The sequence below is a fragment of the Phodopus roborovskii genome, unplaced genomic scaffold (genome assembly GCF_943737965.1).
Source record: "Phodopus roborovskii unplaced genomic scaffold, PHOROB, whole genome shotgun sequence".
Lineage (NCBI taxonomy): Eukaryota > Metazoa > Chordata > Mammalia > Rodentia > Cricetidae > Phodopus > Phodopus roborovskii.
In genome coordinates, this window is record NW_026126511.1 from 2,744,249 (window position 1) to 2,770,761 (window position 26,513).

Sequence of the window (26,513 nt, forward strand, 5' to 3'; positions counted from 1 at the left end):
CATGTGGGATTCATGTGTGGCCGCCTCTCCTACACTGGCTGCCTCCAAGTCTACAAATCTAAGGCATTTCTCTTACTGAGAGCAGCTCAAAGGTCACTTGATTACCAAGAACATGAAGAAGTAATTATAACTTGTCCAGCACATCCTCCGGATGTTAACCCTACGAGAAAGGGGCCCTTGTTTGGAAGGCAGGGCCACGGAGTTGTTGCCTGGATAATTACTGCACAGTGACAGAGTTGAACATTCTTTTGACAATTTCACTTAGGAAATCCGTGACCCACACAATGCGATTAATTTACTCCCAAGAGCAACTGCATGTGACCCCAGCAAAGGACTGTGCGTGTGCACATGTGAGACCAATGCCGTGCATTTCGGAGGGTTTCTGGTCCCGAAGGGTTACTCCTTCCACCAGCACGAGCAGCGTAGCCATGTGGCAGCCGGCCAGCCAGGGAGGAGGAGGGAGAAAAGGATGCGAAGGCAACCACTTGCCAGTGGGCAAAGCCAACTCTCAGGAGGGCTCCCTGGGCTGGGAGTTTACATCCTAGCAGCCCCCAGGGAGACAGACAGACAGACAGGGAGGCAGCAGCAGGTGGGGCCAAGCCATCAGGACCAGCAGCCCCTGGCTCTCCTGTTCAAGCCCCAACCCGGGTTTATCACCAAATCTATCGGAACCGGAAAAGACAGGGCTCATAGAATGCTGGACCTGATGGTAATGGCACCTTCGCGTTCTCCAGTGAGGGGACTAGCTGTGAGGGAGACTCCTCAGCGAAAGCAGGGAGGCACGGACTCGGGGTGTCTGGAGGGAGCCGCCGAGGAAATCTAAGCATGTTCTTTAACCCCGGCCTACGTCCTTCTTCTTGTAACAGGTATCTTCTTGATTAAAACCCAAGACCCAAATGCGTGGTCTGGAGCTAGAACCCAGCATCTAGATGCTCTCTGCCACCAGAAAACAGACCTAAACCAAAGACCACCTGCTCATCTTTGCTATTCCCATGGTTTCTATGACTGTAAACGGAAATACGGCGTGCCTGCGTGAATGAAAGAACAACACATGAAGGAGACGGGTAAACACAAGTACTGGTATGTGGAGTGAACGAGTAGGGGAGGGAGGCGATGCAAAAAGCCAGCTAGTTCAGTGAGTGGCGGCACACCGTTAGTCCCAGCTCAGAAGGCAGAGGCAGGAGCATCTCTTTGAGTTGGAGTCTAGCCCGGTCTACACAGTGAGTTCCAGGACAGCCAAAACCAAACCAAGCCGTAGAGGCAATTTCAAAAGCATTTACATGATGTATAAGCAGTTACCTTCACGTTGTACCCCAAACACACCTCTTACGGCCTTTCAATGCCCGACTTTCCCAGGTGGGCCCATTCCCTGTCCACGACGTGCTTCCCTGTGTTCAGAGCATCGTGCTTTAAGCCTGATTAGTATGCATTTCATTCTAGCACTAGTGAAGACACTTTTCAAACAAGAGATAGCCCTGACCTGCTGACACAGGGCACAAAGGGCTGGGGAACTGTCCTTGAGTCTTGCTTTTGGTGACTGCCTCAGACACCGGGGACACTTGAATGGCCAAGAATGCCATGCGCCAGGGCACTGCAATGGAAAACCACACCTGGCCACCTGCCTGCACTCCTAAGTCCCTTCCCTGCTTAGGCCTTAAGAACTGTGCTGTCCAGTGTGGTCCACAAAGGTCCATTAAAGATTAATGTGACTTAAAGTGAAGCTTTACTACTGAATTTGCAGTCACACTAGCCTTGTGTTAGTCAGGTAGAGTTCCAGGGGCATATGGATAGAGCCAAGGGATGGACAGTGATCAGGACCATCTCTTACCCGGTTTCGCGCGCGTGTGTGTGTGTGTGTGTGTGTGTGTGTGTGTGTGTGTGTGTGTGTGTGTGTGTGTTCCTATCTAGCCTTAGCTTAATGACCTCACGCCTGTTCTGAGCAGTTTTCCATAGGATGACAATGTAGGGCTGTTCTGATGGTCACATGTGACAATTTGAATGACCACGCACTACACACGATATAGAATGCAAAGTGCCACACCCAGACATGGGTATTTCACACAGCTCCAGGACTCAAGATAAGCCATGTTTCCTGAACATGTGATCACATAAAGCGATCTTTCCAGTGACAGGAGAAGGGTGTGGGGAAGGGTGTGGCTTCAGAGCCCTTTTAATCTTACTGCATTCGCTCTGTGCCTCCCAGTTAGGAGAGAGAGTGAAGGGTGTAGTTAGAATGACAGTTCTGGGAAAGAGGCAGCCATGGACCATGCGGTTCCGTGAGTACTGAGAAGATGGAGAGCGATGTCTCATGTCATCAGTATTTCCCGAGTTATCCTAAGTCCCTGGGCAACCCAGCTGACTTCAGAATTCATACCCAGTCTGCCACTGTCCCAGGGAATGATTAGGCTCTTCTGAGGTGGAATTGGATGGTACCTGCAGGATGGAACCAGATATAGAAGGTGGAGGTGGCTGCTGCTGCTGTATTTGGGAAGTTTTGGTGCCCTAGCAGCACGGATAAATGCTTTACAAACTTGCAAGACATCGGCATCTCCATCACTATCGCAAATAAAGAGGTCAGTATTAGAAAGTGCCCGAGACCACAGGAACAGGACAAGAGGGGTACTGCTAAGATTTGAACTCAGGTCATCCTGAGTGCAAGACTTGTCTTCAAAGGTAATATGGCCAACACATAGCTCCCATCTCAGGCATGGTGTGCAGAAACATTCCCCCACTCCCCAAACCCTAAGCCACCCCCCCCACCACCATATAACCTGGAAGAAAGCTGCAACCTGATGCCTGGAGTCTTTGCCCTGAACGGTAATGGCAGCACAGACAACAGACAGGGTCTATTCTAGTCATGCTCAGTGTGCAGGTATCAGAGCAGTTCTCACAATGAGTAGACATGAGATGGCTCCCCTCGATCCCTCCCAGGGCAGGGAGGGCCTAAAGCTGCTGCAAGCAAAGACACCAAAGCAGCCGGACACTCCTGGGCTCAGAAACCTGTCCTTGCATCTCATTCCCACAGTCCTGAGGACGCAGCAGCAGCAGCAGCAGCTATTTGCAGTGTTCCTGTAGAGAAGGCGTGACAAAGGCCACAGGCAGTAGCCAGAATGTGGGGAACTTTCCGTTCACGACACTGACACCCACCACCGGTGGAGTGTACAGCCACCTTTCTCCTCAGATGTAAAGAGTAAAATAAAAACCCAGAGATACCAAGGAAGGAGCCTCACGGTGGGTGGGGTGGGGGTGGGGGACGGACGGTGGCTCAGCAGACACCAGTCACCTGACTGACAGGGCCCAAGGCACCTCTGTCATGTGACCTTACTGCATGAATAAATACTGTTCAGGAAATGCTCAGACACCAGGGAAGTAAAGACCACAGAAGTGAAGAACATTCCTTGGAAGTTTCTAAGACAGAATGCAAGTGGCCAACAAAACAGGAACTTCCGTGGGGCTCGCATGGGGTTAACAGGCCACATTTGTTAGAGACTCAATGCCTGCCTGCCTGCCTGCCTGCCTGCCTCAGGGCCTGAAGGAAGTCAGTGTGGGGGCAGAGAATCCCATCCTGCTGGAGAGATGAATGCCGTGGTGTCCTTCGTAAGATGAACAGAGCCGGGGACAATGTCAAGCAAAGTAAGCCTGGCCAGAGAGACAAAGACTACGGATGCTCCCCGTCACACGGGCACTAGACTTTGCGGTGGGAGTTAACTAGGGGAGGTTCAAATACTGCGTGCCGTGAGAACTAGGTACATACATGTGCGCACGTGTGTGTGAGAGCAAACCGGAAGGGTGGCTGCTGTGGGTGGGGAACGGGCCAGAGCCGGGGGGGTGGGGTGGGGAAGGGGTCACCGTGGTGATGTGAATGAGAACCCTCCTCCACAGCACTGATCTCAGCTGGTGGCCATGTCTGGGAGGGTCAGGTGGTACAGCCTTGTCGGGGCAAGTATGTCACTGCAGGGCCAGCTTCTATCAGCTTCTGCTCTCAACCTCCAAAGAGGACGGGGCACAGGAGGGTCCCGGAACAGTGGGGAGGTGGGTCCTGGGGCTGTGCTCTCTGGGCTTGCTGTACAGGCAGGGTAACACACACTGGAAGCTTCTCTGATGAAATGGGCAGTGCCAGGCAGGTAGATGGTGTCCCTGTCCCCTGCGGGTATAAGACCCTGTTCTGCGGTGGCAGAGGGCATGGGGTCCAATCAGTGACGGGTACAGGGTCTGGCTGTCACACAAGAGCTGTATGGGTGGCCAGCTAAAGGGCTGAGCCCTCTGGCTCCATTCTGACTAATCAGTAGCAATACTCACGTGTGTGTGTGTGTGTGTGTGTGTGTGTGTGTGTGTGTGGTGGGGTGGGGAGTTTAAATTAGAAGGGGAGCTTTTTAAATTTATTTTGTAACACGAAGGCCCAGAAGGTAAATACATTAGCTCGGTGGCCATCTGCTGCTTGTTGGAGTGACTCAGCTCCGCATTGCTCACCGGCATAGGCGATGATGAGCACGCCACTGTGCCATCAATAAAACTTTATTAGAAACAACAGGTGGTAGACCAGATGTGCCAACCTAGTGTGAGAGATTGATCGCAGAGTTGGCGTGGCAATGGTTTTCATTTTGGTGAGTGCTGCTAACTGCAGGCTGGCACGATGTACAGGAGCAGTAGCCCACAAATACTGATAGCCAGTAGCTGTCAGTGACATGAGCTGCACCTGAATATGACTGAGAAGTTTAAAAACGCCGCCTGCTAGCATTTGCCAGGTCCCATTTATGGAGGGCAGTCCTGGGGCGATTGACACGTACCAGAAACAACTTACAACCATTAATGAGGTCACTCTCGGGAGAACTCGGTTCACGTGCATTTACCATGCTGCCCATGTTCAGTGGCACACTCTTTTGTCTGTGAGGGACAAGCTGCCGCCCTCATCCTTTAGACTGATGGCGCCCAGGCTGGCAAGACGGGTCACAGAGTAAAGGTGCCAGCTTCCAAGTATACGGGGGCCCACACACGGAAGAGCATAACCAACTCCAGAAGGCTGTGCTGAGACCTCCACCCATGCACTGTGACATGGGCATCTGAGAGCACACATGCGTGCACGCACACACACACACGCACACTCTAAAAAGCTAACTAAATCCATGGCATTCAAAGGAATGTCTTGTGGTACTGAGAAGCTGAATATAATCCAGTATTTAAATGGCTCCGCACTGCTGCGGGCGTGAGGTGACACATATGTACATGTCTTCATTTGTTTGTCCTTTTAACACTGCTATCTTGGTCTTGGGTACCGGACAAAGTAAACATAGACATAAGACCTTCTCCTTAGGGGTAAGTCAGAAAATGGCTGTCGGAGAGTTGGAGGAGGCAGGAGCATGTGTGTGCACGCATGTCCAAGTATGCACAGGACAGGCACATGGATGTGCGTGTTCAGACCCAGCTAAATCACTCAGCATTGACCACGAGGGGACACTCGCTTATTTTGAGAGAGGGTGAGAAAAGTAGCAGCTTTGGAGTTAAGAGAGAGCAAGAGGAGGTGTGTGTGCGTGCGTGTGTGTGTGCATGTGTGCGTGTGCATGTGTGTGCGTGTGCACGCGCATGTCTCCATCCAAAGGCCTGAAGGGCAGATATCTGCTTACGGGTGTGCTGTAAAGGAGGACAGGAACTGGCCAGCCCAGGGCAGGCTGTCCCATGAGGGCCTCACATTCAACCACAGACGGGAGAAAGAAATGAAGCCTAACATCAAAGCTGTCACCTCAGGAACTATGTCACATGGGATGCTGGCCAGCTTCCTTCCAGGGACACCAGAGGAAGGTGTGGAAAGGTTTGTTTGCTCCTCTTATCTCCCGAGAGCCACCCTCACCCCACTGAAACAGGAGAGAAGGGGCCTCCTCCAACACACCCCAATGCTGTACTTGCCATCGCAGCGCTAAAACATTCCCACAGGCAACTCTAAGGGAGAAGAAGGGTTGATCTGACTCACAATCCCAGTCCGTCCCTGTGGGGAAGTCAAAGCAAGGATTGGAAACACCCTGTCACATCCACAGTCAGGAGCAGAGAAAGGGACAGTGCTCTGCACCCTGCCCACACGACAGGACCCAAGCTCTACACCCTGCCCACACTGAAACATGAGATTTCAAAGTGGCATGGAATGTCCACCCATCGCCAGGCTGAATCTAAGTGGCTTTCTCTGAGTGTGTTTAAACAGCTGAGCAAACAACCCCCTACTTTCAAAAAGAAAAACACATTTCAGCTACTTTTCACAACTCGACAAACTCGTTGCCACTTTGGAGGAAGGTGTGAGTTGGCTTTGGCCTTGGGCCTGCCCCTTCTGCTCAGGTGTGTTTGCATGGCAGAGTGACTTTTGGAGAGGGACAGGGTGTTGTCAAACTGGGGGTGGCCTAAACATTCCAGAACATTTCCTGATGAGATCCGCCCTGAATTTTCCCACCATTGGCAAAGCACACTAAGGCCTGCATTCTCCCGGAGGCCTGCCAAGGGGAACATCATGGTTACCACGAATGCACCAATCTAGGGTGGTGGGCCACCACACACGCACCAACCCTGAGGGACTCTGATGCAGGGAAAACTCTAGATTCCTTTCTTTGAACAGCCCGGGATGTGACGGCATGTGCTTTAATCCCAGAGCTCTGGAGGAAGAGGCAGGGGGATCTCTGTGAGTTCCAGGCCGGATGGCCTGATGTACGCAGCGAGTTCCAGGAGAAGCCAAAACCAAACCACAAATCCCAAACCTAGAAAATAGCAAGGAATAAAATCTAGAGTTCCACACCGGCAACAGGCTAGCATTGCTTTGTTCATTTGACCCACGGGAACGTAACAAATGCTCAGGGGAAAGCGATGGAGATGTCCTTCTGTGTATGTTTCTCTTATTGGTTGATGAATAAAACACTGATTGGCCAGGAGCCAGGCAAGGAGGATTCTGGGGAGAGGAAGAAGAGAGAAAGCCCCGAGAAGAGACGCCATGCTGCCGAAGGGGTAACAGCCTCATGGTAATACATAGATTAATAGAAATGTGTTAATATTTAAGACAGAGCTAGACAGTAAGAAGCCCTAGCCACTGGCCAACAGTTTAGGACTTATTATAAGTCTCTGTGTTTATTTGGGGCTAATCGGCGGTGGGGCCAGGCCGGAAATAATCTCCAGCAATGGGAAGAGTGAGGTTTGTGTGGGGAATCTGTCATGCAGCAAATCTAAAAGTATCCCAAATTCAGCTAACTTTTTAGAAGGTTTCGTTTGGGTCCAGGAGATGGCTCAGTGGGTGAGGTCGGTAGCTGCCAAGCCTGAAAGACCCAAGTTCAATCCCTGGGACCCATGTTAAAAAAACTGCCAGATGTAGGCTCCTTACATGGGTAGATGGTGGAGGCAGAAGTGTGTGGGACAGTTAGTATCGAGTGTGCAATACAACAGAAACAGAGAGAGACAGTGTCGCAACAGATGGAGGGCAAGAACCAACTCTCAAGCCTTGTCCTTTGACGTTCATGCATACACATGGCAGCAACACACACACATGTCACACATATATACACAGAACAACATGTAAAATGCCAGCCTTCCTCTTCCTGTGTGGGGCTCGGTACATGGGGCCCATTACAAACACTAGATCTCCCCACGTATGAAAGTCGTATGAGAGTCACAGTTCACAGGTGGGCAGGGACAGCTCCACCACGGACAACCGGATGCCTAAGAGCTTCTGCAACGCCAGGGATTGAACTCAGGGCCTCTTCTCATGTGCTAGCAAAGTTTTTACAACAGAGTCGTTTCCCTGGTCCCCAGATTTGTTTAACTATGTGAACTGACATGAGCCACCCTGTGTCTCCCAGTATAAACCTCTGCCTAAACACCTCTCTCCCTTCTGCTCCCTGTCAATAACCGTGCACGTTTCTTCCTTCGACCCATTCTTTCCCTTGACGGTATTCAACCTACGGTGACTGCTTCATGCACGCATTATCGTCTTACATGCCCTCCGAAAGCCAAGCTGGCAGCAAACCTCCTTGCCTCCCTAGGACATCGTATCCCCCGTTGGCTCAGTGCCATGAGTGAGCAGAGCCCGATACGCACCCTAGTCAGGGATTACATCAGTCAGCTTCCAGCTCCTACCACAGAATACCCGAGGCAAAGAAAAGGTTTACGGAACAGTCCAAGTAGCCTCATGCCTTGGGTAGGAAGGTGGTAACAATGGTGTGAATGTCTGTTCTAACGCCTCGAGCCGGGAAGCTTCTGGGGACAACCCCTTCCCAATCTTCCTGTACCCAATGACTTAACCTCCCACAGGCCCCGCCCGCCAGAGCTCCATGGAGCCTTTCCAATACTTTAATGAACAAATCCATAGCATTCAGTCATTCAGTCAGTCATGCATTTTGTCACGCTTGTAGACTGAATAAAGAAATATAATTCAATCCTCTCTGAAATACAAAGAATCCCAGATTCGTATCTGCCAGAGGTACTGGGTACGGGTGTCAACTGTTTCCCAAATATATTCATCACAGTGACTCCAAGAAGTACTTGACAAAGACAGATCTCACCCCCAGAGTTCACACAAATCAGGGCTGATGGGAGCCCAGCAATCTTCGTTTTTTCACCCCCCCCCCCCCCCCCCGTGGTCTTGAAGTAGGGTCAGTGATGGAGTTTGCACCATGGACAACTACTTTCGGGAAACTGGACAGGCGCCCTCTGCTGGAAAGTGCCAGCGTGAGCCACCAAGGAGTTCTGCAGGGCTTTCTAGGAACCTCACTGCCCTGAGTCAACTCTGCTCTCTGGCACAGAGCACACACTCACCAGGGCTGGCCCGCAGGTACTAGAAATGTATGCCCCGTGTTTGGCCCCGTATTCTCGAGGTCGTTTCCTTCTCAATGGGAAACAACCTCACTACTTCATTTCACTTGCGAGCCTCGGGTGGAATACTTTGGCTTCAGGCTGTCAGCAATCCTCCTGCCTCTGCCTGATGAGTGCTGGGATGACAGGCCTGAGCCACCACCCTTCCCGGATGCCTACCTGTCTGCCTTCGTAGAGTGAGAAACACAAACGTGCCAGGTGAAGCTCGGGAGTGTCTCGTTTTGATTTTTCCACACTCAGCTGCTGCTGAAGTGGAGTCTATTTACCTCATCCTCAGCAAGGCCAACTTGGTTCTCTTACATGTTCATTCTGACTGCAATCTGCCCTCCCCCACAGACAACACACATGTCTATCCATAGACAACACGCACATATACAATTCCCCATGCACATTGTGGCATGCTTACCCACAGGTAACACACATATATACAATAATAACTAAACAAAAATACTTATATCCTTATGAGGTAAAGCCTGACACCTCCCTCTCAAGGCAAGGGCACTTTATACCATCCTACAAAGACAGGCGCCACTTAGGTCAGAGAACTCAGGCTGGCCCCGCACACTGGCCTCACGAAGCGGGCGTGGGGCTCTGCTTTTCTACTGATGTGATATTCGAAGGCCTCAGTCAAGGACCCCGAGAGGTAAGAGTCTCAGGGCAGGCTCCTTCAGGACCCTTGGGGGGGGTCTCTAAATGCCCCCCTCCTCACCACTTCCGGTCGGAAACCAGGAGGGCCGAGACCACAACAGCTGTGGAAGGAGCCGTCCTTTGCTGGTTCTCCTGCGTTTTCAAATGCTTGTTTGGCAGACAATCAACCCCCTCATGTGTGAGCCTGCACGTGACATCCTTAATAAGTCCCATAAAATTTTCCTACAGAAGGCTCTAGTTTAGGTAAAGCTGTGTCAGGTTTTACATTCTACCGCATACAAAAAAATTCCAGTTAGAGGTACAGATGCAGGTGTGCACACACACACACACACACAGGTCACCCTAGTGTTTTAGTTCTATGATGGATGCCTTTGCTCATGTCATAATATTAAAACATATCCTTATGGGGCTGGAGAGATGGGTCAGCAGTTAAGAGTACTTGCTGTTCAGCTATGCGGACTGGAGTGCAGATCCCAGCGCCCATGAGACGCCAGGGTGTGTCTCACTGGCCTGCAGCTGCCAGTGGTCCCCACCTACTCACAGGCGAGTGCCCTGCACACAGACATGCACACACACTTATACAGGCACGTGCCTGAGCACACACACAAATACCTAAAAAAATATATATCCTGTACTGTTAAGTTGGCTCAGTGGATAAAGGTGCTTTTCCCGTGTCTGGTGCCCGAGTTTCAACTCTAGAACCCACACACACAGGTAAAGAAAAAGAGAAGCAACTGCTCCGACTCCCCATGAACACTGTGGCAATGTCTATCCACAGACAACACACACACGTCTATCCACAGACAACACACACACACGTTTATCCACAGACAACACACACACGTCTATCCACAGACAACACACACACGTCTATCCACAGACAACACACACACGTCTATCCACAGACAACACACACGTCTATCCACAGACAACACACACGTCTATCCACAGACAACACACACGTCTATCCACAGACAACACACACGTCTATCCACAGACAACATGCACATATACAACTCCCCATGCACATTGTGGCATGCTTACCCACAGGTAACACACATATATACAATAATAACTAAACAAAAATACTTATATCCTTATGAGGTAAACCTTCCATATGTGTGTGTGTGTTGCATAGCCTTTGTATTTTCAAAGTACTCTTTAAACAGTTAAATGCAGTATAGCGTTTTGTATGTGTATGTACACAAACAACATATATGTCATTTCACAATAACTATAAAGCAACGGTTAAATGTCACCTCAAAAATTCTTCATGTCCCTCTACCATCCTACAGTCTGTCTCCTAAAAGCGAGCACTTTTACTTCAATAGAATAAGAAAGTGCATTTTGGAGAGTTCTCAATCAAAGGCATAGATTAAACCCAAACACGTGGCATTTCATTGCAATCTTTTTTGTTGCTTTGTTATCCCATTGGAAAATATCTTAAGCACGGCTTGCCTCAGGCCGGTTTGCTTTTCATCTCTGCCTTGTACATAGGACAAAGTGAAATAAAACATGGAAGCAGGCGGGACCGTACTCACCACAGGGCAAGTCGTTGCTCGATTTCCTTGAGAAAATTGGTATGAAACTTGTGCAAAGGTTCAAAATTTGGGAAGATGAGACTTTTCAAGGCTTCGGGCATGGAGTCGTCTTTGCTGACCGTGCTCTGAAACCACTGGGAAGGAAGAGGGCACAACTCAGACGTGTGAAGATGGATGGACGGTGGGGAGCAGGAGGCCATGCACCTCTCCAGGGCATCTGAGCATCTCAGGCCTGTTACAGGCGGAGGCCTTCCCCTCCCCTGCCTCTCAAATGCCTACCACGGCGTGTTCAAGCCGGGGCGGATTTCACCCAGGCCAGTTTACTAGGAATCCTGAGTTTGGGATCGTAGGTCATTGATATGAGTGAGAACTGGGTCACAAACCTCATCCCAACAGCGTGGGTATCCCTCTTTCCTGCCTATATTCTTTCTCAAAATCACAGAAATCCCCAAACCCCAGAAGCCCTCAGCTTTGCTCTGACTGAATAGGGCCAGACCACAGCAGTCAAAGGCACTCACTACAGAGACAGCCACGAGTTACCTCAAGCAAACACAACCAGTTACATCCGATGATGAGCAAAACGCAGCATGTTCTGGGTCAGTGTCCACAGACAGTAGACTGCTTACTTCACACTTTCTCCGCTTCAGGAAATGTCTTCCCTTTGGAATTCCCTCAGGAATGTTCCAGATTACACATACAACTGACACTAATGCCATAACCTACGATCAGGATCTATAATCCTTGCAGTTGGCCAGGGAGCCTAACGTTTAAGCAACCCCAGTTTAACTGAATCAGAGGATAAGCTGCACGTACCGAAGTAATGACCTCAAGATCCTTCAGGTATGTTCGCTCCGTGGTGGAAACCTCCTTGGCGATGAAGTAGGCCTTGTCAGTTGGGAATCTCTGTAAAATCCAGGAAAGAACAAGACAGCAGCAGTCAAGTCTGTCTGGAAGTCCCTAAGAATGTCCTGATCAAAAGACAGTGTGATTCACAAGTAGGTAACTAATGGGTAAGGCCTTTGTTAGCTAGCATCAAATCTAAAATAAGCTTATTTCCATGGTGTGTGTGTGTGTGTGTGTGTGTGTGCGCGCGCGCCGCATGTACATGCAAGCATTAGAAGAAACAGGCTACAAGACTGACTTCTGATATAGAAATATCACCATCAGCCAGAGCATTCTAATTAGGCAATAGTTACACAACCTTCAGGGAAACTCAGCCACAAGAAACCAGCATCTTGAGGCCTGTGCCATGGGCTGGCAGAGCTGGTTTCTTGAGATCTTACAGGATGGTGTTTACCATCAGTGGCTGGATCCCAAGGAGACGGTGACAGCAGCGTGTCCCAGCCCTGGAGTGTGGGAGCCAGACTGGCATTCGAAACCCAAAGTGGGCCGCCATTAGTGTCTTGCTTTTTCCTTATGCAGTAAGTAAAACGGAACCTCAGCAGGTTTGTGGACATTCACGTTCACGGTAGTGTTGTTCAAAACAACAAGAGAGGAGGCTGTAGGACTGACAGGTGTGACGAGTGAATGAACAACACGCAGCCCATCTATACGGTGGATACAGCACGCGGGAGGAGGCGTCCTGACCTTTGCCACAACACGGGTAACAGGAATGGACCCCGAGGGCATGGCACCAGGCGGACGAAGCCAGTCAAAAACACCGTAAGCAGGCTGGGTGGGTTGTCAAGGAATGGGGAGTTAGTAGTCCACAGGACAGAGGTTTCGTTGGGGACCGTGAAAAGGCAACGGAACCCGAGTCCTGATCATCCCCTGGCAGCTGCACATTTAAAGCTGGCATGTTTTATGCTGTGCTTATTTTACCACACTCCCCTTCCCCGAGGATCTGCACCTTTCGCCGGCCCTCCTCTTCATCGTCAGTCCTCGGGCAGGCTTGGTCATTCAGGAGCGGGCTGACCAAGGGGGAGGCCTGCTTGTTGTCGGGACTCAGGTTGGGAGACAAGGTCACGTTGGCTGGGGCAACTCCACCCTGCGAGTTGATGGACAGTTCTGAAAGGTGAGGGCTACCAGTCAGGGAGCCTGTTTGGGGATGAGAAGTTTTAAAAGAAAAAAAAAAAAAAGTAATTCCTTCTGGGATCGGAGGGCTCTTCCCAACCATCACATGTGTAAATCTTTAGGACATGGCTACTACACGGCAAACATAATGCATTGCTTTCTAAGTTTCCCACCCTCTACACTGTGGCTGCCTTGAGAGGAGGGGTATCAAGAGTCTACCTCACCCAATGCAGCCCCAGTTACGTAATTAAAGGTAAGACAGAGACCTCTGCACGGATCACAGTTAAGGGAGCATAACAGCATAGCACAATCCTACTTTTATCTCATAACTACCGCCTCTGCGTCTAAGAACTACTCCAGGAAGTCATGGTATCTACGTCACGATGAGACAGAGAGGAGTGGTTAGAACTAAACTAACAGGCATCTAAACAGCTGGTGTACTCAGGACAGGGCCACATCTTGTGACAATGGGTCACAGCTAACAGAGGTCAAGCAGCTAATCCCGCACTCTACAGAGAACAGAAACAAGCTCAGTGTACCTGGTGACGCCAACTCCATGTCTGCTACTGTTTGGAACACAAACACTAGCATTACACACAACGGTGGTCACTTAAAGACGCAAGCTGGAGATCACATTAGCACAGTTCCCCTTTGTGAATCAGAAGTGACAGGTCGTAAGTTAGTCCTCTAGAAAGGAGGTTAGGTTAAACAACAGGAAAAGGTAGGTTACCTCCTATAGTCAGCCGCAGGAGATGTTATACACAGGCACTCTGCTGGTAGCATTTTGCAACTATCTGTGTCTCAACCCTTGGAGGCTACATGAGGTGTACATTGTGTGCTTAGACCTAAGATACTTGTAGTGCAGACTGAGCATCAGGCGAGCAGTTCTGATGACAAAAAAAAAAAAAAAAAACTCCAAAAAGTGAAGGCAGTGCCTCCCAACTTTCTGTTCTGGTCCATTGCTCCTTGTTACCTACTGCTTGTCAGAGGATCTCCACAGGACGGGTGACACGGGTTTCCGGACATGTCCTCATGCTCTGACGCCTACTTTCTCCCTCTTTAGTTGTTCATACGTATTTTAAGATATAGCGGCCTAGACTGGAGCTAATGCAGGCCAATGGCGATTTTGGTCCCATCAGCCACAACTCCTGAGGCAATCACTGCATGCCCCCTGCTTCCAGGACACCCTGTGAGTGGCATCACCCACACAGGGGTGAAGAGCCATTACACCCAGGAAACAACAGAAAGTATCTGTCATGCCTACCAACAGTTGGCCAGTAGCGATCCTTGGAAAGTAAGTTTGGAGAAGATGAGGGCTCCCAGGATGAATTTTGAAAAAAAAAAAGACATCCTCACATTGGAATAAATCTCAGTGAAATGAAGTCCTGGTGTCACACAGAGACCCGTCACCCCACACACCACCAGATCCCATAAATCCAGGAGAAAAAGGCCAGAAATCGCTTCACAAATGTCAATTTTATTGACACTAGTGCATAACTGGATACAATGATTAGGAAAGAATGAAACTTGTTAAACAGAAACAGTGACACACCGGGGTTGCAATTGTTTCAAGATACTACACTGTTCTCTTAAAGAGAACAATCACAGAAAATGTTACACTACAATAGAAGTTAGGGAAGTGAAAATTCCATGCATTGTGAGTTGCTGAGTTAGAGTCTTTGACTTTGTCCACCAATGACCCGGCTCAATGCGGGGCTTACCGGTCAGCTCTCACGAGATCAGGTGACAGCATGCTGGGCTTGGGTGGCAGAGAGGAGCACAGAAAAGGCCTTCACCTTACTGAGTGGGAGCCAAGGATAAAGAGCTGTTAGAAAGCTAGCTTCGAGTGTGGCAGGCTGTGAGGAGACGGTTAGCCAGCAGGGGTGAGCGGCTTCCAGCGAGAGAGAGCAGGCTGCCACACATTCAGAGAGAAACACATTCCCCCTCCACAGGTAAGAGTCCAGCCCTTGTCTGACCCCGCCCTCCAGGGGTGAGAGACGTGCTCCCTGGATGACCTCCCCCAGGGAAATGCTTGCATTTAGCTGACTGGGCAGGCTGGAAGCATAAGGCAACAGACCGGTTGGTTCCTAGAGAGGTGATGGATGACTCGACACCTTTTAAAGAAGACAGTTGGTTAGATCTGGAAGAATTCCCACTGGATAGGATGATAGAAGGCTGGACATGAATGCTCTGGTCACCCAAGCTATAGATAAAGTTGGCCAGTGCTCAGGCCGGCTTAACCGTGTCTTAACACCTGTTTTATAGGTGCGATATGCACACAGTGAGTAACAAAACAAAATTGGGGTAATTAATTTCCTTTTCCCAAGAGGCTCTTGGGTCCCCTCATGAAGCAAGAGTGCTGGGTATAAAAAACTGTCAGACCAAGATGAGAAACACCAGCAAGGCTAAGGCCCACGTTCCTGAAGTCCGACTTCCAGGATACCACCTATGGAGATCCTCTTCTCTCCTGCAGAGACTACCAGAGGCTCTGAAACTTTACAGATGACACAGTGCCCAAAGAAGTCACCATTTACCGCTCAGCAATCAATTAAACACGCTGACAAGAACCCTTAGTAGAATACGGCAGCTTGGTGATTAACTGAAATCCCCCTTTTGATTTTGGGACAGGATGTTGACAACCCTCTGTGCAAACTGGGGCCCAGGTTGGCAGGTATGAAGAATGTGTCTGAAGTAAGCCAGGGTTCAAGGTTATAGACTTAATGTCATGACAGAAGTGGTTTTTTGATGAAGTTGTCGGTGTTCCCCCGGGGGAAGAATAATACTTCTTGCTCAGCCTGTGCTCTGTTTTGAAGGCACAGCTCTGGGTAGTATGTGCAAAGAAAGCACAACAACCACCTTCACCCTTGCCCAGGGGAATAACTGACGACTGGGCATGCGTGCGTGCGTGCGACTTTTCCCTGACCAAAAAAAAAAAAAAAAAAAAAAAAAAAAAAAAGGACATAAAGTACATTTATCAGGGAGCTATAGGCAAATAATTCTACAGGACCCTCCAAGGAAGCACCTAGATATTAAGGCAATACGTGGGAAGAAGTATAATTATGTTAGGGAAAAGATCAGCTACTCAGTAAACCTCTGAAAGTTTCAAAGAGCTTAAAAGAACAAAACAAAAACACCTTTCCCTTACTTCTAAAAGTTGCCCTGCATTATCTTAGGCACCCAGGCCCTTGCCTCTCCCCAAAGATTTCTTTTCCCACTCATCTGCAAGAAGAGGTCTGAGTTCTTGGCGGCCCCAGCGGACCCGCAGCCACCAGTCACCAGTTCCCTCAGGACACACAGCCTTCTCAAATCTCCTTTAACAGTCTGTCATCCCACAAATAATTATGCGACTTCAAATTAGCCCTGCTATATTTATGGATTTCAATGTATCACCCAGCCTCAGCCTGTCTCTATAGCCTTATTTATCGTTTCCATTTAGAATACATTCATAATTCTTTCCTGGCCTATGGTAGGCTGAGTTAAGGGTCTCAGGACAGATGTCGTCAGTGGAGATGAAGTGGTCTGGGGGGGGCACTGGAGGCTTCGGAACTGAGCCAGCCTCCTTGCCTCCTGTCCCTCTGAGGACTGGGTACCAGCTTCCTATTGACCATCCACCTCGCCAGCTTGTGCCAAAGCCTTGTAAACAAACTCACCCAATTCGGAGAAAATAAAAACAAACAACAAAAAGACCAATCTGTTTCTCAGGTAATTAAAAATGGTATTTCAAACACTTCTAAACCTGTTCTGTTTTTGTAAACCGGTCAGTAAATTTATTGATGTTAGTTAAGTCTAATTTTTAACTTGATAGGGTTTTTGTGTGTTTTTCCTATAAAAGAGAAGTATTAAAAAAAAAAAAAAACAGAAACCTACTAATTGTTAAAAACTGGAAATGAGAACGTGTGGCTCACGCAAGTTTCTACTTTCAATTTTTTTTTTCACTATTCCCTCAGAGAGATTTATTTCTTTTGCAAGTTTCTAGATCCTACGATCCTCTCTTGTTACCAGAGTATTCCCCGGCAGTACATGTAGGGAAGAGCAGAAATGCAGGCCTCTTTTCAAACTCACAGTCTCTCAGTAAGACAGAAGGCGATGAGATCCCTCTGGGGTCTATCTGTCCTGAGAGCTAACCACTGCAGGAGATCGCCATCACATGCCATCACACGGACAGAGGTGGACTGTGGTGAAGTAGGGTCCCTGCCCAACAGACTGTATGGCAACTGCTGGCAGAACCTGACACATGGAAAAGTCAGTTTACCAGCGTTAGAGATGGTGTCCTCTTATTGAAACCTTAGGAGTAAGTGACATGTGTGATCAGACCCAGTGTCCTTTAAAAAAGCTGAACAAGCAGTTAAAGCATCTGCTTCCTACTTCAAAGCCATTCAGAAAAGCCACAGTGATGCAGAGAGAGAGAGAGAGAGAGAGAGAGAGAGAGAGAGAGAGAGAGAGAGAGAGAGACTAAGTAAGGGTCAGATGGCAGAGAAGGCAGAGGCTGTTCCTACTCGTAGGGCCAAGAGACAGGAGAATCCTGCTTTGTGTGAAGACAGCAGGGGCCCTGGAGAACATGGTGGTACTGTCTGGGAATCTCCCAATGGGAAAATTACCATCTTGTGTGAAGGACAAAGACCCAGCCATCAGTTGGAAAGAACAATCACAGGTTTTTGTTTTACAGCAAGATGCCTGTTAGCACAAGGGTTAAAAGGCTCTCGAGCTTAGATTAACATGAGACATTAATACCATGCAAACCATTTACACGAGCTTGGCCTTCCTTGCTTAGTCACCAAACTCACAGTTATCAGGGAGAACAGAGGGTTTCCTGGTGACCGGAACCCACGCCTGCTGAGGCGATGCCACCGTGCCAGAGGGAAAGCAGAGCGCATCTGTGTGACCACAGCAGGCATCCAGTGAAATGACAGAGCCTGCCCCCTGGAGAAGCCGGCTAGGGCCACGCTTCCTCCACAGTCCACCCCCTACTCCCTCCCAGCAAAGCCGATCCACGTCGAGCGACTCCCACTGAGGATATGACGGGATTGGTGGGTCAGCTGTGTGAGCCCCCAGTGCAAGCTGCTACCACAGATGCGCTCTGTTTCCCCCTTACAGTGAGTGATCCTGCTCTCTTCAAAGGGTGTGCCCCGCCCCACCCCGCCCCCACAGCCAACCTTGCAAGGCACAAGGCCTTGAGAGAAGAGGGGCCCGCAAAGGCCAAGTCTGTCCGCCTTCTCCCAGCACCCAGGGAGTGTTTCTGTCTGCCAACACCACTGAGTGAGCAGGATTGCTGTGTTCTAGAAGAAACGGGCATTCCAGGTACAGACTGGTATTTAAGCAAGGCTTTGGGTTGCTTTAAAGAAAGGACATCAAACAGCGCTCCAACAACGCAAGGGGCAGAAGGTATGCCATGCTCCATGCTCCGAGATCAAGACAGCATGTTAAAAGCAAAGCTTTTTCTCCCAGGTGGGCACATGCTGGGTACAGTGGGGCATTGGAAGGAATGTTTTCGCAAGTTTATTACACAAATGACAAAAACAAGGACGAAGTCCCCTGCCTTTTCTACTTGAGAGTTAATTCAGTGTATTAGGAAACTTCAGTACAACATGTCATCACCTCGAGGATTAAATGCACACTGAGAGAGAACAGGAGGGAACTGTTAAAAACACGGGTCAAGCGTGTGAGTCGGGCAGTTAGGTTTGCAGCGATTTTCCAAGGCAGGGGGAGGTGCGAGGGGTGACCCCTTACCCACTCTAGCTGCTTCTGGGGGGCGTGGCTGGCCATCCTTAGTAACTGGGCACTGCAGTCGGGGAAGCCGTGAGTGGTGTCGCTCATCGGTGACAGGCGGTCAGCACTGCACCACAGGCTCCTACATGACCTCTCCACCGGGTCCTACTTTAGAGCCAGCTAGCCGTCCTGAGTCAGCCTCATGCCCCGCCCCATTCCCCCCCAAACCTCCTGACTCCATAAGCGCCCTGGTCCAAGTGCTTGGCATTCTGCAAGCGCCTCCTGGCTCCAAACTCCACCAGCCTTGCTTCACCGAGTTACCCTTTCAAACCCCATCCCAACCACTCTAGATCAGATTCCCATGTCAACAGCTGCACTTCAAGTCCCCTGCCGTCTGGAGCCACTGCAGAGCAACCAACCTGACCCAGGGCCCTCAGGGGAAGGCACTGCTTTCTACAAGAAGTCGCCATCCAATACCAGAGGGCCACAGAGATACAGGGGAGCCCATGTCCAGGCTACGCTGAGAGGCCATCAGGAACAAAGGAAAGCCTAGGCTACTCTGAGAATTCGCTTCCCTGGCTTGCGGTCAGGTGTTTCTCCCAAGGCTCTCTGAGAACGCTATGCTGTCCATCTGATGAAGACCTTTATCTCCTACGCCACCCCTGTCCCTGACACAGCTAGCTCACACACAAACCCACACTTTCAACCCTTGCTCCCAGGAGACATCCAGAACTCTCTAGGCTACTAAAGGAAGAACCACACGGCTTTCCGTCCAATCGGTGGCAACCAGGCCACGTGGATCTTTGATCTAGACTGGCTCCACATCTGAATCAGTGTGGGATTTTTTAAAAAGATGCTTTTCTTTCATTATTACCTCTTTAACGAGAAGAAAACTGAAACTAAGTGGTGTGTTAATTCTGGTCTGAATCCAGGACTCTGTGTTAACAAAGTCTTCAGTGAGCTCATCTCCCTGTTCGAAGTCTCAGCTGATCTCACGGGAAGGGGCGAATCAGTCTAACAAGAGTAGTGCCAGCCAGCTCTTCAAGATCACCAAAGTAAGCTTCTTTAGTTGGTCAGTGCTCAGAGAAGCTGGCGCCCACCAATCAGGCCCTTTCCTCGTGTTTGTGTGGGTTTGGCTAAAGGGGGAGCCACAGTCTGTTCTTCAAAGTTCAAAGCAACAGGCTCAATTACAAGGGTGTTTATGAAAACCCTTGCATTTCCTTTGCAACAACACAGACTGGAGCCATGCAAGGCGATGAAGGCCAACCCTGGAGGAACAGGAAGTGATGTATATGCACGGGAGAGGGTCAGGAAACAGCTTTCCCTGGGTAAGGAGAGGAATCCAGCCAACCCAAGTAAAGGCGGAGCGATCAAGACAGGGGCACAGAAAGCAAACCACACCTGACCGGTTAACTTATACTCAGTGGCTCATCACTGAGGGCTACACCTGTCACAAACGTGGGGAGGGGGGGTGTCACCAAGATGCCAAAGTCCCCTTTCAGTGGAGAAAGCAAGCACATGGTCAGCCAGTCTACACGGAACAGGCACAAAGCAAACCCCTAAGCGCTTACCACCATTTTACCCATGCTAACAACGTTTCCTATCTGGATTTTATTCCTTCTTCAGAAAAGGCTTGACGACACCCAATCAGGATGACTTCAAGGCAACCCCCTCAAACTCAGAGTGGAGCAGAGAGGCTGACTCTACACTTTTGTTATTCGGGACTGGCTTAAAAAACAAACAAACAAACAAACACACCAGCGTTACTTAGTATAAACCCTCAGAGGTGTTGCTGAACAGATCATAGCCATAACTCACTTTCCAAGTGCAGACCACGCAGCACAAGACAAGAGATAACAGTATGAGGAATTCCTGAATATGAATTGCACATGTAGGAAAGAATCTGGCCCACAAACTTCCTCTAATTAAATGCCGGTCTAATAAAATAGCATTGATGGCATGCAGATGACCGCTGCAGGGCCTGGGATAGTTGAGTCTGGGCTCTGGAACTCATTAAACGCCTTTCTTCACGCTAAAGGAATTTCTTGCCTCTTTAGTTTGCTCTTAACAAGGATCAACATGGGAAACCACAGAAGGGTCTATACATACTTCAAAATAAAATCCTACAGCACATAGTAACGTAGAGGGGCCCCAGTGTAGCTGGGAGGGTTTAATATCCATTTCTCAGTCTTTTATCCCTGGCCTTGAGATACTTTTTTTTCCCTTTAAGAGCAGTAGTGAGTAGACAGGGTCCGGAGGCCCACGTGCCTCATTCAGGCCCGAGAACTGTACGGTGCTTACTGCTCCCTGACGAGATCGACAGGCCTCGGGAAACCCTTTGGGCATCTGAATGACCACCTGTTCCTAGTCTCTCCTATGTATCTTCACAGCCAGCCCTGCCATTGGCTTCACGTACCTTAGTTCAACTTTACACACTGTAAGTCCACTGATAAAGCTTGGGGAAGCCTTCGAGCCTGAGGTCTCCCCATAGTCAGAGCACAGGGAGGCTGGGAAGGGGTACTGGCTTCTCTGAGCTTTGCACAGGGGCAGCCAGGAGGGTGCACCACCCAGCAACACTCGGCCCGCTGCAGGTGTGCACTCTCTGACTAGTGTTCTGGAATCTTTGCGAGTGGAAGATAAGCTTCCGTGAGGACAACACGTGACTGTCCATCCTCAGCGTGACGGGGTATGTGACCTTGGGACAAACCTGTCCCTAGTTCTTTTTAGGCACTAATAATTCGTTTGTCCGTCACCTTCACAAATATGGTTTGGCTGGTACAAAACCAGTGAAGAGAAAAACTCCACTATGCACAACAGACACCTGGGCACGCAGGGATGCGTCAACAGCTTTCAAAACACTGAGGCAAAACAAAATAACTGCAAGGCCATGCCCGGCCTTCAGGGACCATATGTACTGTTTTCTGTAACTGCAAGGCCATGCCCGGCCTTCAGGGATCATATGTACCGTTTTCTGTAACTGCAAGGCCATGCCCGGCCTTCAGGGATCATATGTACTGGTTTCTGTTATAATCACATGACAAGGCAGACACAACTCATTCCCATTTCATTAGAGACTCCTGTATAAGTAGAGATAAGGAGAAGTCCTTTAAACAAACCACTGTCACAATTAAAACAACCAAACGACTCTGCTCAACTCCTACCTGACTTAAATTTTCCTACCGCAAAATGGTAGCTTTTCCTAAAACCAGACAGAATACAAAAACATGTTAAAACTTCACCCTCTAGCACAAAGAGCAGCTATTTGCTTCTAGTTGTCTTTGACGTTCAAGATTTTCACATCTAACTTTAATTAGCGATGCAGACAAGCGTCTCCAGAATTAAAGCGTGCAGCCTGGAAGGTCTGCTGGCATTAAGAAATCACAAGAGAAAAGAGCTGAAGTCAAAGGGTGGGGGACAATGAACTCTTCGGCACAATACTGTGTGAATTGCAAAGTCACCTGGCTCCCTGGAATGAGCTTGCTCATCCACAGGGAAGGCATGCCTGGGTGACGCGGAAGCCTCTGTACAGCCCTCTGAATGACAAGTCTGGGGAGACTAAGTCGATGAACAACGGCCAACCCCTCTCCTGACTTCAGCTAGCTCCACAGCTCATGCACTGAACCAGCTGATCAAGAGAAAGCAAAAATGCTTGCATTTTAGAACATGGATGAAGTCTTCTGAATGTTTTAAACTTGGCTTCCCAACATTCCTGCTTGACCTCACTTCCTGAACAAGCTCAGCCGCCCCCACCCCCCACCCTTCGATGCGGTCACAGGAGGCATCTCCTAAGACCAGTGGCCTGGCGGCGCCCTAGCAACTCATACCAGAACTTAGCAAGTTACTTCAGATCTAAAAATTTTGTCCTATGATTAAAAAGTTATCAAAGACTGAAAAATACGAATGGAGGCATTTTTAAAAAGTTCTTAGTGCTTGTGGTACGCTCCTCGTTCTCTGGCAGGTAAGGCAATGACCTTGCTAACCTTACTACGTCCCCACAGATCCCCCAGCGCCATCAGGTCTGACGGAGAAAGGACCCTGCCTGCATCCACAGAGCCATCTGGGAAGGCCATGCTGAAAGCCTGGCCTTGGGTGACAACCGGGCACCACTCACGCGGCAACGGCCCAGGTGATACCACAGTACAGTTAAGGAAAACCCAGTGTGAACCCCAGCCCCTTGGATCCCCACTGTAGGAGGGCTGGATACCACGCAGAGGCCCCAAGATTTTGAAGAAGTCACAGAAATATCCAGGTGTCGGCTGCTCATGAGAACACACAGAACCAAGGACAGTGAGTGCAGGGCAGTGTGTGACTGACAGGAACACGGCTGGAGACTACAGTACCGCCCATGGGAAGGTATTAATTTTCCCTACCCTGCCAATCGGCAGCATCCCTGGATCACTGAGAGGTTTAGAAAGTAAAGAGAGCCATTTTCTAAGAAGAAACCTAATGACTTGTCCCATCGATGAAAACCCTAACCCAATCATCTATTCCAGGTAGGGCTGTGCCTGGAGATCTGACAAGTCTGATAGCATTTCACAGGAAACCAAAAGGACCCCAGAGTCTTCCCATGGAAATATCCCGTTACTCTTGGGTATAATTTAACAACACAATCCCAGCTGGCAACCAATTCCACCCGGGTCTCACATTTGTTCATGCCTCTTCATAGGTCCCAGAAAATGCCGCCCCCCTCCCCCGCCACTTTTAAAGAGGGGGAACACTTTTCTGTGGTCTTGGTGACCTTTAAGTCACAACTCTCGGCCAATAGGAGGGAACCTACACACATACACAACTGAACACACACAGGAAATCACCATGTAAATACAAAACACCGTTCACGCTGACTGATTCATTGTAAGGTATTTCCTACTCCCTCCACCCAGTACAACAAACCTTCAGTAACTTGTGGCTAGGTTTCCTGTATACCCTGCACCATGCTTTCTAAAAAGCCAGCCACTTGTGTGAAGTTTGGGGAGTCGGGCGTGACCCATAAATATGTACCCCGTCCCAAACTTCATCTAACAAATATTGACTGAAGAACGAACAGGTCACTGGAAAACGGACCCTCTGTGCGGCAAGCCTGGATTTATGGCTCCGTCTAATCAACAGATGACCACCTGCCTTCCAGACTACTCACTTATCCCTGCCTTCCTCCTCACTCAGCCGCAAGCCATGCAAGCCCTTCTGACCGTTCGGCTTGGATGCGGAACTCGGACTTGTTGGGCAACCACGTGCCTGGGACCTCCTCGAAGGGCTCGGCACGGCAGAGTCCGAATCACTGGATTCAGTACCACTGCCGGTGGAGCACTCGGTCACTTGTAGAGGTGCCAGCTGGCCCACCACGTGTCCAGAGCCCACAGCCTGCACGAGGGGAACCTCTGAGCTGGAGCCCGTGACAGCGGTACCGTTGGCTAGCACCCTGCCTGGGAGAGCAGCCATGTTGGCCAACCCTTCCTCCTCCTGGTCACCAAGCCTATCAGTGGACTCTGGGGTGGGGGCTGCCTGGCTAAGGATGAGCGGATCGGTCTCTGACTTATTGTACCTACTGGGAAGATTCCGCAAGTAGGGCCTCTGCAGGGCAGGGGAACAGTTATCATAGGGAGGACCCCGCTTAGGGGCGGGATCTTCTCCCATACCCTTCCCCCTGAGGTCATGTCCATTTTCAGAAACATAGCCTTGGGAGCCGGTCCTATCCCAACTCATATTTGGACTTGAGCTTCTGCTGCAGGCAGACAGTGGGGTGGCCGGGGGGCTGTGGCCAGTGGACGCCCTGAACAGCTCAGCTATCGGGGAACTATGCCTTGGGAGCCCAGGGCTCCCGCTCAGATCAAAGGTGATATCTACTGAATCGTCATCAAGGAACTCTCTGGAAGTAGGCCGGGAGCACTTTGTGGAGGGAGGGGACGCCCTGTGCCTGGCCTCTGCTTGCCTCTCGTCTCTGGACAGCAGGTACACCCCACTGGTCACGTCACACTCGTAATTGTCGTTTGTCTGGGACCGTGACTGGGAGCCTGGTTCTTTGAGAAGGCCGTATTCACTATCTACATCGCTACCGTCGATGAAGGGGATGGAAGCATTACTGCCTCCAGCAGCCTGGGGTGCTGGACCTGTGCTTGGCTGCGGGGGCTGACGTTTACTTGGCTGGGCGCCCTCCTTGCCACCCTCCTCCTCTTCCTCTTCCTCGGGCGGCGCCATGGCGGCTCCGTCTGCGGCTTTGCTCCCCCGAGGGCTCTTAGACAGGGTAGGGCTGTGGTGCGGTCCCGACTCCAAGGCAGACACTTTTGCTCTCTTGGCTTGCTGGCAGCTCTGGCCGCTGGGAGACTCAGAACCTTCTCCAAACGTAAAGCTGGCGCTCTGTGGAGACTGGGTAGAGAGGACAGGGGAAGGAAGTGGGGTTTAATTGGAAAGTACCTCCAGAAGCCGGAAGGAATGGCGTGTAGAGGACCAGCGTGGCCTCCCCGGAGCTGGGACCGTGGGCTCAGACAAAGACGCTTGATCCACGAGATGGAGACATGCATGCGGCTGGGTCCCCAGCACATGAGTTATACACTGCTTTCCAGAACCGTCATCTCACGTGGGGATTTCAGGGGTCTATGGGGCAGATGGCTTTGGGCCCGAGAAAGCTAGGAAGGGCCAGCAGAGAGGCCCATGATGGCTCATATGACGACAGGCCACAGACAACTGCACTTAGGGGGAGGGGTGGTGCCACAGTCACTCGGTAAAAACACCTTCATGTCCTTCCTCAAACAAAGTTTTGGTCTCTCTGAGAGAAAAATGCAGAAAACAGTACAATGACACACCAGCATTGGGGTCAGCGAGCGCTTGCCACACACAGAGCAGGGGTGAGAATTTTCCTGCTGTTGCTTGGCCACTGCCCCGTAACACATGCCCTTGGGACTCTGTCAGCAGAGTCTTCTGAGCAGGAACTGCAATGGTTCAAGGAGGAAGAACACACACCCTGCGTCTGCTCAGTCACACAGCAGACGCATTCAGCTGGTGGGCAGGCCTGGCCTCGTGGACTGCCACGCACGTACGCTCAATCCCCCGGCTCATGAGGTTTGGAGCTAAAAGGCGGAACAGCGGCCGAAAAGCCACACGCAGGCTGTGCACTTCAGAGCCCAAAGCCCGCTCGGGACCATCTGCGCAAACGCCCAGAGCAAAGGAGGCTGTGCTTGTCCATGGCTACACACTGACCTGTTTTGGCACTTCTGCACTCGACGCTGTGGGCTGTGAAGCAAGGCTCCGAATGGAATGGATCTTGCTGTGTTTTCTGAGGGGGAAATCACACAAGATAGCTAATGTTAGGGCAGCTTTGGTTAACTGAAGCAAATGCGTTGTGTTTGAGGCATCGGGTCACTCTTCAATCATGAAGGTACCCAGAGCCACCTTTGTGAAGGTGATATTTTCATAACACCCGTGTAGTCCAGGGTCACACATCACATCCTGGTCTAGCTGCTGAAGAACCACGGATGGCTGAGCTCTGCCTGTCAGCTGTTGGCAAAGTGAGGAGATAGAAGACACCAGGCAAAGACTCTGAACTAACTGCAGGCCGACAATACGGCATTAATTTGTGCATTAGGTTCAACAGGTTTCCTATGTCAGATCCATGACAGGGGTAATGACCACAGACCATCTCACAAAATGTAAACCCAGGAGAAAAAGGTTACCCTCAAGGAAGGGACTATAGTGCCACCACACAGACCCTTTATCTTGTCCTCCTCATCCACTGCACAGGTATTAGAAGCTTCACAAGTACTGAACTCAGGAGATGGT

The 26,513-nt window shown here is 50.1% G+C and overlaps 1 protein-coding gene across 2 annotated transcripts in view; it reads right to left on the reverse strand.

Annotated features, from left to right (window-relative positions):
- Positions 1-26,513, reverse strand: part of Farp1 (FERM, ARH/RhoGEF and pleckstrin domain protein 1) — a 158,295-nt gene that overhangs the window by 16,971 nt on the left and 114,811 nt on the right. Inside the window, exons 11-15 of one of the 2 annotated variants that reach the window (XM_051195208.1) lie at positions 25,935-26,010; positions 24,848-25,103; positions 12,874-13,031; positions 11,838-11,927; positions 11,025-11,158 (exon numbers count right to left, since the gene is read on the reverse strand). In XM_051195208.1, coding sequence (XP_051051165.1) covers positions 11,025-11,158; positions 11,838-11,927; positions 12,874-13,031; positions 24,848-25,103; positions 25,935-26,010 — 714 coding nt within the window. Of the gene's footprint in view, positions 1-11,024; positions 11,159-11,837; positions 11,928-12,873; positions 13,062-24,847; positions 25,104-25,934; positions 26,011-26,513 lie in introns of both variants that reach the window. The other variant, XM_051195207.1, reaches the window with a different exon arrangement.